Below are 17,594 nucleotides of genomic sequence, written 5' to 3'. Positions count from 1 at the left end.
AAGTTTTGTTGTCATGCAGTTTCATTATGAGCCGTTAACATTTTTTAAACGTTTTTCTGAAAGCGAGGTTTCACATATACTCTGATATAAACACCATTAAAGAATACAGCACATCTCTACAAGTAAAATAAAGTATGAATATTTCTGTTTAACCCTGTCTTCTGCCTTTTTGTCTTCCTCTCTTCCCTCTCTAGGTGTTCATCAGCTGCTCAATCATCATATGCCAGGCCAACAATTCCAACACCCGCTGCTCTCAGGGCTGTGTCAACAGCACAGTCGCTCCACCGTCCCACCACCAACACAAAAGAGAGGCTCCCATCCAGAGCGCTATTCACTTCATCTCCCAGGGGCCCCTGCGGCTAAAGAGGAGTGCTTCACGTAAGACATCTCATTCATTCAGCTTATGTAGCAGATAACCGTACTAAACAAATGGTGCTAACCATTTCAAATTTGACTCACATTTCAGAGGCCACCGTAAGCCCGGGACTGAATCTAAACCTCGTCGTCATCGCTCTTTGTCTCGTGGCAATAGTTACTATGGTGTGTGGAGTGATCGTCTACAGAGCCAGAGGGCAAAGGATGGGATACAAACCTGTGCCATCACACGAGTTTTAGTCATGTCAGCTGTTTTTTTTTTTTTTCAAAGCATAATGCTTCAATTTTCCTGTGAAAACAAAGAATTAACAAAACTACCAGTGTGCTTTCAAAAAGTTGTGATGGGAATCCCTGGTCAATGTGTGTTTTTCCTTCTCTTGTAATTATGTAATCTCTTGTAATTAAGTAATATGAGTTTAAAAAAATATTGGGAATATATCAGCCATCACACTTTAGATTTGGGAACAGTTTGTACAATTGATATATATATATATATATATATATATATATATATATATATATATATATATATATATATATATATATATATATATATATATATATATATATATATATATATATATATATATATAAATATATTCAGTAGCAAAAATTTAACCAGAGTTTATTCATTTCTGTGAATCAGTTTAAACTGTTTCAGTGAATCAGAAGACAACCAATTCAATTCAGTTCATTAGTGTCATTCATTACTTAACAAAATTGCACAGAAGTCTCTTGTCTCTTGTCTTTTCTTGTTGTTGTTGTTTTTGCAGTTTTATATGTTGGTCAATATGCTTTTATATTATATGTGTATGTTGTTCATTTACAGTGAAATCTGATGCCTTATTCTTCTAAACTAGTTTTACTGTATTTTACTTTGTTCATTAAATTTTTTTAATTCATCATGGCTACAGTTAGTTTTGTTCAAATTATGTTATTCTGATTCACATTTTAAAGCCATTTCAGAGTATGGTTGTTGTCATGGTGTAAAGAACAGAAACTGCTATTTGTTAATAACTGGAATCTTTTCTGGGAGCGTTTCGCGCTGATGGCCTGCACCCCAGCAGAGGCGGAGTGGAGCTGCTCTCTGACAACATCTCCAGGACACTTTGCTCCATGTGACTAGTAAGACAATTCTCAAATAACTATTATGATGACTTTAAATGATACCCGCTTAAATGATAAAAGTACTTGTGCTGTCCAATCTATTAAGATTGTGTCTGTTCCCCGAATAGTGAGGTCAAAATATAAATTTAATGTAGGATCTAGAAAAAATCTTATCGTGATTAAACCAGAAACATGTAAAGTAAATGAACGAAAACAATTTTAAAAGTTTGGGCTCATAAATATTAGATCACTCACACCCAAAGCAGTTGAAATGAAATGATCACAGATAATAGTTTTGATGCACTCTGCTTGACTGAAACCTGGCTAAAACCAAATGATTATTTTGGTCTAAATGAGTCGACTCCACCAAACTACTGTTATAAGCATGAGTCTCGTCACACTGGTCGTGGTGGAGGTGTTGCAACAATATATAGTGATATTCTCAATGATACCCAGAAAACAATTCGAAATACTTCTGCTTAATGTTACACTGTCAGACATGCAAAAGAAATCTAATGTATCTTTTGCTCTGGCTACTGTGTATAGACCACCAGGTCCGTATACAGAATTCCTAAAAGAATTTGCAGCACCATCTTGCATACACAAACTCACAAACACATGCATACACAAACTCATAGAAAATAACCAAAACAATCCAAGGTTTTTATTTAGCACAGTGGCTAAATTAACAAATTACCAGACGTCACCTGATTCAAATATTCCACCAACGTTCAATAGTAATGACTTGATGAATTTCTTCACTGATAAAATAGATAACATTAGAAATACAATAGCGAATGTAGATTTTAGAGCGTATAACACTTCAGTTTCATCCATCGCACCCAAAGATAAACTGTAGTGCTTTACAACTATAGGACAGGAAAAGCCAAATAAACTTATCACTGTATCTAAACCAACAACATGTTTATTAGATCCTGTACACACTAAATTACTGAAAGAGTTGTTACCTGTAGCCGAAGAACCAAAAACCATTCAAGCTGGCGGTTATTAATCTTCTTATTAAGAAACCACAACTAGATCCTAGTGAAATGGCAAAATATAGGCCTATTTCAAATCTTCCATTTATGTCTAAAATTTTTGAAAAAGTTGTGTCTGCTCAACTGAGCTCCTTCCTGCAAAAAAAATGATCTGTATGAAGAATTTCAGTCAGGTTTCAGCCCCCACCATGGCACATAAACTGCACTTATTAAAATTACAAATGACCTGCTTCTTGCGTCAGATCAAGGCTGCATCTCATTGTTAGTTTTATTTGATCTTAGTGCTGCGTTCAACACCATAGATCATGACATACTCATAGATCGAATACAAAACTATACAGGTATTCAAGGCCAGGCTCTAAGATGGTTTAGATCCTTCCTGTCCGATCGCTACCATTTTGTTTATTTAAATGGGGAGTCATCTCATTTATCACCAGTAAAATATGGAGTGCCACAAGGATCCGTCCTAGGTCCCCTTATATTTTCAATATACATGTTGCCCCTTGGTAATATTATTAGAAAATACGGAATTAGCTTCCACTGTTATGCTGATGATACTCAACTATATATCTCAACAAGACCAGATTCAACTTCTAAATTATCTAAGCTAACAGAGTGTGTTAAAAATTTAAAAGATTGGATGACCAATAATTTTCTCCTATTAAATTCGGATAAGACAGAGATATTAAGTCAAAAATCTGAGTGTTATATTAGACAACAACTTGTCTTTTGAAAATCATATTTCCCATGTTACAAAAACTGCATTCTTCCATCTTAGAAACATTGCCAAGCTACGAAACATGTTGTCTGTTTCTGATGCAGAAAAGCTAATTCATGCATTCATGACCTCTAGACTGGACTATTGTAACACACTTCTAGGTGGTTGTCCTGCTTCTTCAATAAACAAGCTACATGTAATCCAAAATGCAACAGCCTTACCAGGTCAAGAAAATATGATCTGATTATTATTAAAATATGATTACCCCAATTTTACAGTCTCTGCACTGGCTACCTATTAAGTTCTGTATCAGTTATAAATTATCATTACATACCTATAAGACCCTAAATGGTTTAGCTCCTGCGTACCTAACTAGCCTTCTACCACGTTACAATCCATCACGCTACCTAAGGTCTCAAAACGCTGGACTTTTGGTAGTTCCTTTCCTTTGGTAGTTACTTTTGGTAGTTTAGTAAAGTCCACTAAAGAAGGTAGAGCTTTTTCACATTTAGCTCCCAAACTCTGGAATAGCCTTCCTGATAATGTTCGGGGTTCAGACACTCTCTCTCTGTTTAAATCTAGATTAAAAACGCATCTTTTTCGCCAAGCATTCGAATAATGTATCTCTTAAATTGTGAATGTAGTTGCATCTGATCAAATGTGCATTCTTATTCTTTAGCTTGGGTTAAACTAATTAATTTTACTCTGTTGGAACAGCAGCTATGCTAATGATGTCTCTATTTGTTTCTATGTTTTGCCACGGGATACTAGGATTTACACATGCTCCAGTCTGGATCCAGAACACCTGAGAAGAGATGATGCTGAACCTCAGAGGACCTCAGATGATGCTAACCCTGAATCAACAAACAGAACTAACAAATATTGCTACAAGTGTGACTGCATCATATAATAATTGCTGTCAATAATGTTCATCGTCTGACTGACTACGTCTTGTATTATTTTTTCTGAAAAATCCTGTTATACGCATACAAACTGACAGTCACCACTTATAAGCTACTACTAAATATTGTAGAAACTTAATTTTCTGTAAAGTTGCTTTGTAACAATTTGTATTGTAAAAGCGCTATACAAATAAACTTGAATAGAATTGAATTGAGTATACACACTGTAAATTGTGAAATATTATTATTATTTGGCTACATATATTACCCAGCTACTGAATAATAATATAGGCAAGCACCAAAACAAGATATAGTCTCACAGAACCAGACATGCAAAACAATCAATTCATTCAAATAATAGTGAAAACATCTCCATGAAAGGTTATAGAGACAATGCAAAACATAAGAACCATCATAACATTCAAAAATAAGCACATTTGTTTGACTATTGAGAGACGTTTGGTTGTTCAACATCATGAGCATGAGTTTTGTCCACCATACATATAAAGGATTGAACAATGCTTATATTTTGAGCTACCTTTTAAATAAAGACTCACAATAGCTTGTTAAAGAAAAAAGGCTGCGTCATATGAAATGTCATATAGCACCCAACTAAGGAAAATGATTTATAAATAACTGCTCCAGATGGCTACCTAAAGATACTTTTGTTATTTGATCAATCCCAATGGGACAGTACAGGTCAATACGAGAAAGAGAAAGCAAGTTTGCAATAAAGGCCTTCAGATCCTTAAATACACAATAAGAAAACATTCAATTCAATCTGTGACCTGGGAAAAGGTACAAAGTATAAAGAGTAGTCATATTAATTATTGCAAAAAGTTTTTTTTTCTCCCCAGGTTGAGACTAAGCAGGCATTAGCCTTTTTGAAATGCCACGCAAAAGCTTTTTTTTTACTATCAGAGAAAGATAATGCCTCGGTTTCATCCAGCATGTTCATGTGTTTATTGCAAGATAACTATTATTTTTTATTTAACTTATATTTATTTTATTTTTTTCTGATGACTGTTTTTTTTTGCTATGCTGTGCTGGCACTTACTGTACATGCAGATCAGTTCTTACTTGTTGAATATAACATTTCTAAATGCACAATAAATAACTTGTTTTTGGAGTTTTTACCTTCAAGAATCTCTGAATTTGAAAAATCTCCCTTAATCTTTCATCAAGTCACTGTTTCACACTGAAACGTGTTTCCAAAATGAAACATTTATTCATACATTTATACATTTATTCACTTAGCTGACGCTTTTATCCAAAGTGACTTACAATTGCCACATATGTCAGAGGTCACACACCTCTGGAGCAACTAGGGGTTAAGTGTCTTGCTCAGGGACACATTGGTGTCTCACAGTGGATTCGAACCCGGGTCTCTCACACCAAAGACATGTGTCTTATCCACTGCGCTAGCACCACCCCAAACACATGATCAATGTCATCCATCAAGACGCACACCCTTAATTGTCCAAAACATCAACAGCATTCAATAGAGCCGCAGAAATGTAGCAGGTATCAAACAACATACTTGTGGTTACCATTACATTTCTCTAGCCTAGAAGAGAAACAAAATGGCTTTGTTTTCATTTTGAGAAAAATCAATCAAACAGCCAAGCCCAACTTTTATGCATCAGTATTTGAGTAACACATTTGTCACGTTCTGCTGTTGACCTAGTGTTTGCCTGTTAGTCAAGTTCACCTGTTGTTCATGTAGTTTCCTTGTTTAACCATACATTTAAACCCCGATTTATGTGTTCATTGGTCTCTGTCTTTGGTATTTTTTTGTGATTGTGCTTTACACTGTAAAAAATGTACTGTAGAATTTACAGGATTTTACTGGCAAAAAAAGTTGCAAAAGCTATTTTCATTGAAACAACAGTCAATATTGTGTCTAAAAAGTAAGTTGGCTCAGATGATCATTAAAGGTGCCATCTGTCATGTCTGGCAAAAAAATCAAGTCATACTCCACATTCCATACCAGATGGGGGCAGTATGCCTCAATAAAGTGAATTGGTCTACTCTAGAGTAACAAACGAGAAACGGCATAGTCTCTATGCTCCGCCCCTACCTTCACAACAACCCTAGAGCATAGCCGAAGCCTATAAGACAGCGGTTCTCAATTGCAGTCCTCGCGCCCCACTGCTCTGCACATTTTGAACGTTTCTCTTAGCGCTTCAGACATTTGTTCTATTCAAACATAAGTGCCCTGCGAAGTAGACATCACAGGATATTCAGCCATGATTCCAGTTCGAAGCGAACATAGCTATATGTTCCAATCAAAGTGCATTGAAGTGTGCAAGACATGAATTTAAATTGTATTGATTTACAGAGGTATATGATGTCACAGTTGTCCTTGTTTAAAGACGCTGCACAGCAAAAATCAGTGAATGAATGTTTCGATGTGAGGTAAACTTCAACAGATTTCCCCTGCTCAGAGAGTAGGGAGCAATGAACAACTGGAACACAGTTCATGCACGGAGTTAATTTCTAACGAGCTGATTATCTGAATCAGGTGTGTTAACAAAGAGAAACGTGCAAAATATGCAGAGCAGTGGGGCGCGAGGACTGGAAATGAGAACCGCTGCTATAAGAGAACGTTTTGCCTCCAGAGGGTGATGTCAAGTGATTTTGAAACATGACATCTTCAAGCTACTCCCCTTCATCTTTACCAGTGAATATGTTCATATTCATTTTGTTCATATTACATTGAGTTGTATATACACATTATTTGAATTAAATTAATTTGACAGACAGCATTCTGTCAACATCATTGGTCAACATCAGACAGCTGATGTTGACCTAGCTAGCGCCAACCAACGTAACCAGAGCTGCCATCTCTCAAGCATTCACCGTGAGACACACGCAATTGACTCTTTTCACACGCTTTCACGCCACACATCAATTTTCTCACGTACAGAAAAACCACGAAGCAAAGAGGACATGGAGACCAACAGACTAGGCAGAGCAGGTTACTTATGATATAAAAAAATGGTTAAGTTATAGCTAACGTTAGCTAATTATCAAACGCAGCTACGGTTAGCCATCGCTAACATTAGCACGTTTATAGAACAGCCTTCGATACATTTCTATGTTATAACTTCCCGAAAAAAAATACACAGACATATAAAACAAACTTCTAGCGAAATACTAACAGCATCTAACTTACCAATTGAAAAGAAATGTTGCAAGTTCGGTGTCGAACCTCATTTCTTTCAGGTCCATCAGTTGTCTCCAGCGATTGAAAGCAGTGCCGATGTTTACTCTGGTTCGGTTCCTTTTCTTATCGGATTTGATTTGTGATTCCGAGCGCGGTTGTTTCCCTGTAGCGGGTGGTGGTCTCTTGCCAAGGGCTTCAGTCATCCTTCCACTCTCTTCCCTGAACTGAAATGAAGTAGTGGGCTGTACTTTTCACATGATTGACATCAGGTATAAGTACGCCCACAAGCCGTGCGAGTTATTCGTGTATTGCAGGTTGGCTGGTGGTTATGTTGCCCGCATACTGCCTCCCATGGCCGAAACTGGTATTACGACACCTGTCGGGCCGGGGCTAGTAATGCTAATGCTAATTAAGGTTGATATCTCTGCAGCACTATAACTTGACATTTTTTTAATGACATCATCGCCCTTATTTCTTCTCATTCTTTTGATGCGTGTAGGTCATTTTTTGGATATTTTTACCTCAATTTTTGCACATGGCATCTTTAAACAGATTTAATTTATTTATTTAGAAGGTCATTGAAAAAAGTATTTAAGATAGTGGATGAATTAAGAAAAATATTAAAAAGCATACAGACAAATATGGATGAATTAAGAAAAATATTAAAAAGCATACAGACAAATATGGATCGAATAGTTTTATTATAATTGGACTTTTATCTGACTATTTGACTATTTTATGAGTGGTCATGTGTATATGCCGTGACTCTGTATGATAGCACTGTGCCTGAGCAAGTAATTAACTGAAAGTGAAACTAAAGTAAAAATAACCAAACACAATACATTTGTTGTTACATTAAGGTTGGGTATAGAACAAAGCACAAGCATTCTTATCATGATATTTAAGGTTTTACAAGCCATTTGGCATTAGTCTGTCATCATATGGCATTAATTAGATCACATTAATTTAAATGTTTAGATAATAATCTAAACTACAGCTCTGCATTCTGCCATGAACACCGACATTCTCAAATAATGTTTTTCCTGCAAGATCCATGTAATTAAAAGTAATTACATTAAGATTAGAAGGATTTGGGATGTCCCATGTAGCCAGATTTTTGACTGTCTGCATTAATCTGGCCTAATTTGCTACCTATTTTGGCCCACATAAAACAGAACATAGAAAAGTACATTTGAAAAGTTAAAAAAATTTCAACACATGAAATGTGTGTACACATAAAAAAGTATTAAATACTGATTATTTTGCCACAATTAAAACATAAAACACTGAAAATAAAGCTGAATAATAGTGTGCACTTAACAATCCAATCCAGATCTTAAAGTTTCATTTCTAAATAATAACAGAAACTGGTTACAGAAAGACTATTTGACCTCTCCAGTCTGGAATTCTCAGAATACAGGTTTTACCTGATTGCATTCACATTGTTTTCTGTAATAAACCTTTCCATTACTGACACATCCATCACTCAAAACAAACCACATTATTTTTCCCTCAAGCTGTATCTTTAATATATGATTTTCAGTCATATATTATCATATCCTTCCAATTTTTTTATGAATGTATCAGAAAGCACTCTTCAATGTCTGGAGACCTGAGAAATCCATTTCAGATCTTTGTTTGTTTGCGATTCACTGCACTCTGGGTAAGGCAGGTGGCATTAGAGAAAGCAAACAGCTATTGTTTAAATAGATTAGGTCAGGTCAGGTCATTGTTATGTAGGAGTGCTGGCATCCAGAGGGAAAAAGATAATAGAGCTAAAAATATTCAATATTCAACTCAAATGTTACTCTGTAGTTTTTTGTGCAATGAGATTTAATTTTTTTAAATTAAAAAAAATATTATACAGCATTTGGCATCAAAGTTGTGCAATAAAACATAAAAGCAGTCATTTTTCAGAGCATGTTGCCCCTAGTGGACTCTCAAGACAATGTCATACTTTGCATGTGCATGAAGAGGTGTGTGCTTTGTTAAGTGAGTTCTGATCAATAGCTGGTTTCAGATTTGAATCATGTGACTTCTCAGAAGAAATAAGTAATTACCCTATACAAGTTTGAGTGTGATTCAATGCATCACACAAGAACACTTTTGAACCCAACCCTGAATTCCTGCTCACCTGAGATGTATAAAAGCAGTTGCTCAGATGTGATTCACAGGTGAAGTGAGCTCAGGGGCTCAGGTACCATGATGTCCTCAGCTGTGGTGTTGAATCTTCTGCTTCTGGTGTCCATTGTTTCAGCAGGACACCATTATGGAGGCTCAGTGACCTTCAGCCCTAAAGGAGCCAATGCAGATGGGAGCATGAGGGTGAGAATTTATTTTGTACTTGAATTTTAAAAATGCTGAATTATACATAAATTATTATGCAACACTGCTCTTTATTTATCAAATTAATAATAATTAAAGAAAATTTAAGAATCTTTTAAAACATCTTTTAGAATTGCCTTTTTGTATTTTTTTTTAACTAGATTATAACTATACTAATTCTAATGCTGCATTAAAATGTATCACTGTCAAAAGACAGGGAGATGTAATCATGGAAATAATTCAGATGAAAAAAGTATTAACATTGGTAATTGGTTAAAATAACCTAATAATATTTACTGATGAAGAGTATGTTTCACTGAACTTTGACATTAATTGGCTAAACAGAGATATCTGCGATGACTTTAATATTCTTAAAGATATACAGTATATATAATTGTTTATTTTTTTATTAGTGGGTGCAGGACACTATAGTTTATTAAGTAAGGATAGTAAAAAAAAAGTAAAATGTGACATATTATACCCAAAGATTCTTCATAAAGAGGACTACCAGTAAAACTGACACAAAACAATTGGGACCAAATATTATCCAGACACTTTGTTTTTCATCTGACATTATTAAGATATATTATCAAGAATATAACACAGTTTATACAGAGTTTGTGTCATATTTTATTACCATTTTCTAAACTATAGTGAATAAACTGTGTGTCTGAATAAATTTTGGTTTGACTGTATATAATTTAATCAGTTTAATTAGTAAAATATTATATTATGAATGACATATTGTGTTTTTTTTTGTTTTTATGCTATTATCATGCATTTTATTAATGACTTATAGAACACTTAAATATATAAATAGATATCAAAATAAACTACCAACAAGTATTCTGACTCTACCAGTGTTCTACCAACAGGTTGAGTTTCGAATCAAGCGAACCTATGACTGGTGTGATGCTAGTTGGTGGTTCTGCTCCTCTGGAGATTGTGGCTATGAATCCAGCAGTCAATATGGTCAAATCGATAGCAGCTCTAACGGCAGAAGTGCTTACACCAACAGCTGGTGCCAAGCAGAAACTGTCGTCACAAGAAACATCCATGGAAACACACCCTTTGACCTGCAGTGAGTAACTGAATTTGTTTTAAATCTACATTGAAATGTACATTCAACATATTCTAAAATACACTATTGTATCACAGGGACTCCTCATGCTGCTGGGTGCCCACAGTCAACAACATTAATTGGTGGTTCCTCCAGGCACATGTAGATCTAGGAATAAGAGCTGACACCAGTCAACCCAACCGGTCACCTGTCACCACTACTTTACAACTTCTACGGTAATACTTATTGTAATTTAACAGTTTTCTATAAACAGTATTACTCACTAATGAGAATGCATGTTAAAACATCAGCCTATAGATTATGAAAACATGATGAAACTATGATCTATATATTTTTTTTTACATTAGAGTACCCCAAAACTGTCCTCGTACATATCATCTGATGGCCTATGACCCAGATGGTGACCAGGTCATATGTAGATATGGAGCTCAGCAGCATGTCGAATGTGCCACATGTGACCAACCAAGTGGTTTCCACCTAGATGAAGTAAGAAACAGACAAAATATTGCCATAATAATGTGACATATTGTGTACTGGTATGTTTTCACAAATACAAACCAGTGGGAAGGTCAGAGGTCTGTGGGTGGATCTTTGTGAAATGGGGTAATATCAATGTGGGCTTTGAATGAAAGAGATTGTTCATTCGACAAACCTTGAAAAAAAATCTACATTTATACTACATTTAAATAAGAGAAAAGGAAAGAAAAAACTAGAATACAACATTTTATTACCATATAAAAAAACGCTTGAAATGCTTAATTTTTGGGGAATTTGTCCATTTGCAAGAACCGTTTGAACGAAACAACTCATCAGAATGAATCAGGTTTTCCAATGCTACAAATGAGAGAAAGAGAGCCATTTAGGAGGAAACAGTTCATTAGAATTAATCAAACCTACAGCAAAGAATTGAGAAACAAGTGTGCAAACATCCTTTGAAATTTGTCTTTGAACTTTTAGAATTTTTGCTATAGTGTTATAACATCACTGTTGAAGAGTAATTAGATAAAGTTATCATATGCATTGTAATGTTTAAAGATCAGGAAGCGCTTATTCATAAATTGATTGGACCTAACCTTCACGCTGTGGAAATACATTCGGAAGACACAGTCAGTGCTGAAAAGGGGAGGGCTATAAGGTCTATACAAATTAGATTTACACAGATACACAGATGTGGTTATTTTTGTAGTTTCGTTTTATTTTCATACCATTAGTAGCATATTTTAGCAGCTTTTGTATTAATCTGGTGACCTGAATGGTTTGTTAATAAAATGTACAAATGAACATCAACTAATATGAACATCTCAATTCTCCAATAGCGTGCCTGCACACTAGACTACAACTATGCCTCCACAACAGGCGTCTACGGATTTGAGCTGATAGTGGAGGACTTCCCAAGGAAACACACCACTCTGGCCTATACTGATGGCTCCAGCTCTAACAGATTCGCTCTGAGTGGTGGAAGACACCAAACGTCAATCAGCGTGACACCGTACCCATCATGGTATTACCAAAGTACCACAACTGGTCCATGGTGGCAACAAACTACATCTGCTCCATCATGGTGGTGGTGGTGGTACCAGCAACAATCGACCACCACTCCACCTACAACTACACCATGGTGGTGGTTGTATCAGCAACAGCAGCAATCGACCACCACTCCACCTACATCTCCATCATGGTGGTGGTGGTGGAACCAGCAACAATCGACCACCACTCCACCTACAACTACACCATGGTGGTGGTTGTATCAGCAACAGCAGCAATCGACCACCACTCCACCTACATCTCCATCATGGTGGTGGTGGTGGAACCAGCAACAATCGACCACCACTCCACCTACAACTTCACCAGGGTGGTGGCAACATCAACAGACAACCACTGCTCCACCTACAACTGCCCAGTGGTGGTGGTGGCTGCAGACCACGACCACAACCACAACAACACAGCCACCTCAAGAGTACACAACTTCCATGGCTTCACATCAGGGTTCTTATGAACCTTTCAGCAAGCTCCCTCTGCAATTCAGTTTTCTCGGTAAGGCTTTCTTGGCCAACTAAACAAGAAAACAAGGTAATCATGTTAGTAGTATAAGTGTGCCTAATGTGTGTCTTTCTAATTTGAATCATTGCAGTTGATTCAGCTGCTCCTTCCTGCACCGAGGGACATTACATTCCTCAGTTTGTGTCACCGACTCCACTCAATGGAGATGAAATCCAAGCTATGCCACTCCGTGAAGTGGAAATCCGGGTTAAGGCTGCAGCAGCTTATTCATCGTGAGGAATCATGTGTGAATGAAATCAATGCATTAAGTTATTTAGATTATTAGATGATGTATAACATTTGTTTTTTGGTCATTCCCAGGGTTACTGATGTAATTATCAGTGGTCCTCTGAACATAACTAAGCACGCTCTGAGCACTGGAGAGTACGCCATCAGATGGACACCAATGAGGAGCGACCTCGGCGATCATTTCCCTGTGTGTTTCATTGCTGAGAGCATGAGTGGGTGGGTAAACTATTAATCATATTCAAAAATCTAGCAGCTAGCAACCTTTCAGGTGAACTGAATTTCCTAAATATTACTGTTTATTATTGATTTGCAGAAGCAGTGTTTATCAGTCTGAAATGAGATGTGTCATTATCAACGTTGGACACCAGACTGGTTAGTAATTAGTTTTTACTTGGACAACTAAGTTTTGCTAGAATAAACAAAGCATAATTTTGGTAACCAATTCTAATGATTGATCACATTGACAGTGGATGCACATGTGATTTGCTCTGCAACCAACATGGCTGTTGAAATTGAGCAGTTGCACTCCGTTGAGCTCCACAAGGACTATCTGCGACTCAACGATCCCGCCTGCACTTTGGACTCAAACGGCACTCATGTGCTGGCAAACATCTCCCTCAATGCTTGTGGTACCATGATTGAGGTAAAACTTTTCTCACTGACTCAAAAGGAACAATTTAACAAAAAAAATTATAATCTTTATCATCAAATACTCATCTTCATATCCTTTCAAACGAAATTTTGTTTCCCATCTTCCATGAAACACACAAGGCAGAACTTTTCCAAACAACGAAAGCATAATATATGGTCAAAACCACTTCTTTTGTGGTCTTTTTTGGTGCTTTTTTGGTAATAAGTACCATCCACTTTTGTTGTATGGTAAACAGAAGCTTGGACATTCAAGTTGGAATGGCACTGATGTGCACAAATGATGACAAAAGTTTAATTTAGGCACAGTTAAAACCATTAATATTTCACACTCCATATCCTTCTACAGGAGGATGAAGAGTACATCATTTTCAAGAATGAAATTTTCTCAACCGATGACCCAAACAGCATCATTACCAGAAAGCACGAGGTGGAGATTGAGTTCTCCTGTCGTTACGAGAAGAAAAACAACATTTCACTGGAGTTCACTGCACGAAAACACATAACCACCATCACCGAGAAAGGCTTTGGTACCCTCACCTACAGCTTCAGACTTTTCAAAACAGAAAACTACTACACAGAAATCGACGTGACTGCATATCCGGCAGAGTACGAGCTTGGGGAGATGATTTACATGCAGATTGAATCCCAGTCTACAATCAGCAACACAGAGCTTTTTGTCGAATCATGTGTTGCGACACCATACAATGACCCCAACTACCAAACATCCTACACAATCATTCAAAACGGGTAAGAACAATCAACCATGAGCTATAGACACATTAGCACAATCAACTGAATTCACAATGGATCTCTATATATCACATCTTCACCAATTCCTATGTTCTTCAGCTGCATTTTGGATGAAACAGTTGAGTTCTACACAAGCCACCAGCCAATGGTCCGCTTCGGCCTGCAAGCCTTCCAGTTCATTGGAATGCATGAGCAGGTAAAAACTGATTGATTGGATTATAATGAAAGCAGTTAAGCAGTCAACATACTGTATTCCATACAGCCAAGACATCATCTCTCTCATTCTCTCTAGGTGTTCATCACCTGTTCGGTGATTCTGTGTGAGGCAAACAATGCCAACACCCGCTGCTCTCAGGGCTGCGTCAACAGCACAGTCGCACCACCGTCCCACCACCAACACAAAAGAGAGGCTCCCATCCAGACCAGCAGTCACTTAGTCGCCCAGGGGCCCCTGCGGCTGAAAAGGAGCATAGAGCATGAAGGTAAAACCTGAGAAATAAGTCAACATATCAGATCATTTCTATGGAATGTGAAAATATTTTAAAGGTGCATTAAGTATAGCGCTGGATGTAATGTGTTGTAATTTGTGATTTAATTTCAATACTCACAATGTATTAACCAGCACTTTTGTGTGTTTTCCACAGTGTCCTCCACGGTCTTGAACCTGAATCTGGCTTTCATTGCTGGATGTCTCCTTGCAGCTGTTGGCATGGTGTGTGGTGTTCTCATCTACAGAACCAGGAGATCCAACGTCAAATATCAGCCTCTTAAGTCAGATGACATTTAATAGATCCTCTCGAAGACTACAAAAAAATCTGTCCTCCTTGCTATCTTTTTTTTTTCTTTAAATAAAATGTATTATAATCCATAAATGGTCATTAGGGTTATTTTTCATAACTGTCACTGTTTAGGTCTATTAGTTTGTTTCTTTGTATTGCACCCTTCACTCTGTTGATGAAAACAAAAATTTATAAAAAGTATCAGATTGATTTAAAAACAGTTCAGATAATGCATATCCATAAAGACAATAAATTATATATAATAGCTCCTATATTGCTGTTTTAGTCTGATTATTTACCAAAGGCAATTTCTCTGAATACAAGCTACATTAGAAATGCATGCATTATATAACTGCATTCTAGAATTAGAATGCAGAAGAAATGCTTTCACACTAATCCAATTAAATAAAAATATTCAACATATAGCATAATTCTTATAGAAATATGTAGAATTTTAAAGTGTAAAGCTCACTGAAATGGTCTTGTGTTGTACTAATTCTTTTGAAATCAAAATCAGATATAATAAAATAAATGTAAAACATAAAAATGTGTGAAAAAACAATTATGAAAATATCTCTGAGATTGATGACTGATCCATCAAATCTCATGTATTCAATGGTAAATCAAATGGTCAGTCGGTTCAAAATCAAAGTCAGATGGACTCAATAAATAGTTAGCAAAAAGGAAAAACAATTATAGTAGACACTACACAAATAAAATCATAGACATTGTCAGTGTGCCGTTTTTAGGTTTAAAGAATGTTCCAGTTAACTCACTCACAAAGAAAGCTGTAATTAAGTTGGGGTGGGGGGTCTTCATCAGGTTGAAATGCTGATGTCACACTGAGAAAACTTTCAAAGTAGCTTCTAGTGTGATGGCGTGACTGGGAAACTTGAGATTGTCAGCACAACACTGCATTGTAATGAACCGTATCAATCAACAATTGTTGCATATGTTTACCATGTCTCGTCTGACATGACAAAACTATCACACCTGATCATACGAGTCCTCAAAATGAAAGCAAAAATGATCAGCGACAAATTATTTTAAACTATCAGTATTTACAGATAGTATGACAAAAATAATTCACTATTAGGGCAAGAGCTGCTCAGTAAACTTACACTAAGTTGAATCTTTCTACTGTATTGCTTTCTGTTCTTTTTTATTGTTCACGAAAGAGGCAAACATTTATTAGAGATGTCAGTCAGTGTCAGACTGGTTATGATACATTACTGTATGTCAAAATGGCATTCTTCTTGTGAAACATTCTGTCTTACTTGTAATTTAATGAATAGAAATGTAAACGAATGCTCTGATTATGCAAAGCAGTTAACAAGAAATGATTCCATCTTATTTTGGATTCATTTCAAACCCCAATAAACATCTCAGTTTACAATGTAAAAGAATTTCAATGTAAAATAAAGTGCTTTTTGAAACTGCGTAATATAAGTACAGGGTTTCTGCAAGTTTTATGAAGCTAAATTTAAGACTTTAAGACAATACTTCAATGTGGTCTTTTCAAACTTTAAAATATACAGTAAATAAATAAATCTTCATAACTTTTTAATTCATTAAAAAATAAATAGGTTCACAAGAATATGGAAATAACTTTTAGAGAGCCTTCTAATCACACTGCCCATGTGATGTGGTTCCTCACTATTTTTGTCTTGTTCTCCAGTGGAAATGTCTAGAAGTTCTTAAATCAAGGTAGATGCACACAACATGACATATGATAAGAAATCTTGTTTTGAGAAACTATCAAAATGTAGTGAATTTATGATAAAAAAAGGACAAGTAGGCTATGTGAAAAAAATAATCATAATTTAAGAACTTAATTCACAGGGAAAACAAGTTTTCATACCCCAGTTGTTCTTGTTTTAAGCATAAAGTTAATTTTGTTCATTTTCTCAAAAAACAAGACTTCATATCTTAATTTTGCATCTCAAGTAAATGTATCTTGAATTAAGGATGTTTAGATATTCGTAATAGAAAATAACCCAAAAAGTATTGATAAAGGTATTCATTTTTACAGTTCATGCAATGTTTAATGCCTTGACTTTATGAGTTTTAGTGTTCCAATTTAAGGTACCGTTTAAGGACTTTATTAGTGGAAGGGTAAATCAAGACTTTTTAAGACCCACAGGACCCCTTTAAGCAGGGTTATTCAGGACCTAAGGACTATTAATCTTAGTTAAATCCCAATTTGACTTGAAAAATAATAATAATAATAATTGTCAGTGTGCAACTGATCATGAAACAATCTTCCACACATCCAGTCTGAAATCCTTTTGTTTCTGAGCTTGATGATCTTTCATTTCATCGCACAGTTCCATCACTGTCATGCTGCATTCTTCATGCAAAACAAAAAAAACAAAAGCATAAGTTTCTTTAGGTACTTTTAAAATGTCATGTGATTTAAGCCTAATGCAATGTAAATGCAGCAGCAAATA

General features: G+C 36.0%; 1 protein-coding gene and 1 long non-coding RNA gene across 2 annotated transcripts; one reads left to right on the top strand and one right to left on the bottom strand.

Annotated features, from left to right (window-relative positions):
* Positions 1-41: 41 nt before the first annotated feature.
* LOC132156373 (uncharacterized) lies at positions 42-12,250 on the bottom strand. Its single transcript, XR_009437402.1, has 6 exons — positions 12,169-12,250; positions 11,047-11,152; positions 10,493-10,629; positions 9,404-9,562; positions 460-664; positions 42-359 (listed from the first exon to the last, which is right to left on the bottom strand). It is a non-coding gene; the product is annotated as an uncharacterized LOC132156373 (long non-coding RNA).
* On the top strand, positions 9,409-15,415 carry LOC132156364 (uncharacterized). Its single transcript, XM_059565341.1, has 13 exons — positions 9,409-9,594; positions 10,470-10,675; positions 10,753-10,890; positions 11,023-11,161; positions 11,992-12,709; positions 12,807-12,948; positions 13,037-13,180; positions 13,278-13,336; positions 13,432-13,607; positions 13,962-14,362; positions 14,465-14,561; positions 14,658-14,847; positions 15,010-15,415. Exons 1-13 carry the CDS (start codon positions 9,472-9,474, stop codon positions 15,150-15,152), a joined length of 2,676 nt encoding a protein of 891 aa, XP_059421324.1. The 5' UTR covers positions 9,409-9,471; the 3' UTR covers positions 15,153-15,415.
* Positions 15,416-17,594: the final 2,179 nt, after the last annotated feature.

The sequence above is a fragment of the Carassius carassius genome, chromosome 13 (genome assembly GCF_963082965.1).
Source record: "Carassius carassius chromosome 13, fCarCar2.1, whole genome shotgun sequence".
In the NCBI taxonomy this organism is placed as follows: Eukaryota; Metazoa; Chordata; class Actinopteri; order Cypriniformes; family Cyprinidae; genus Carassius; species Carassius carassius.
Note: the sequence above shows the minus strand (reverse complement) of the source record. Positions and strands in the feature narration are given on the sequence as shown.

What these genes read in the sequence shown, in the direction of transcription:
- LOC132156364 (XM_059565341.1), top strand. Translation starts at nt 9,472, where the DNA reads ATGATGTCCTCAGCTGTGGTGTTGAATCTTCTGCTTCTGGTGTCCATT. An exon ending in ATGCAGATGGGAGCATGAGG is followed by an intron (nt 9,595 to 10,469) that starts GTGAGAATTTAT and finishes TTCTACCAACAG; the next exon opens with GTTGAGTTTCGAATCAAGCG. An exon ending in CAACGTTGGACACCAGACTG is followed by an intron (nt 13,337 to 13,431) that starts GTTAGTAATTAG and finishes TCACATTGACAG; the next exon opens with TGGATGCACATGTGATTTGC.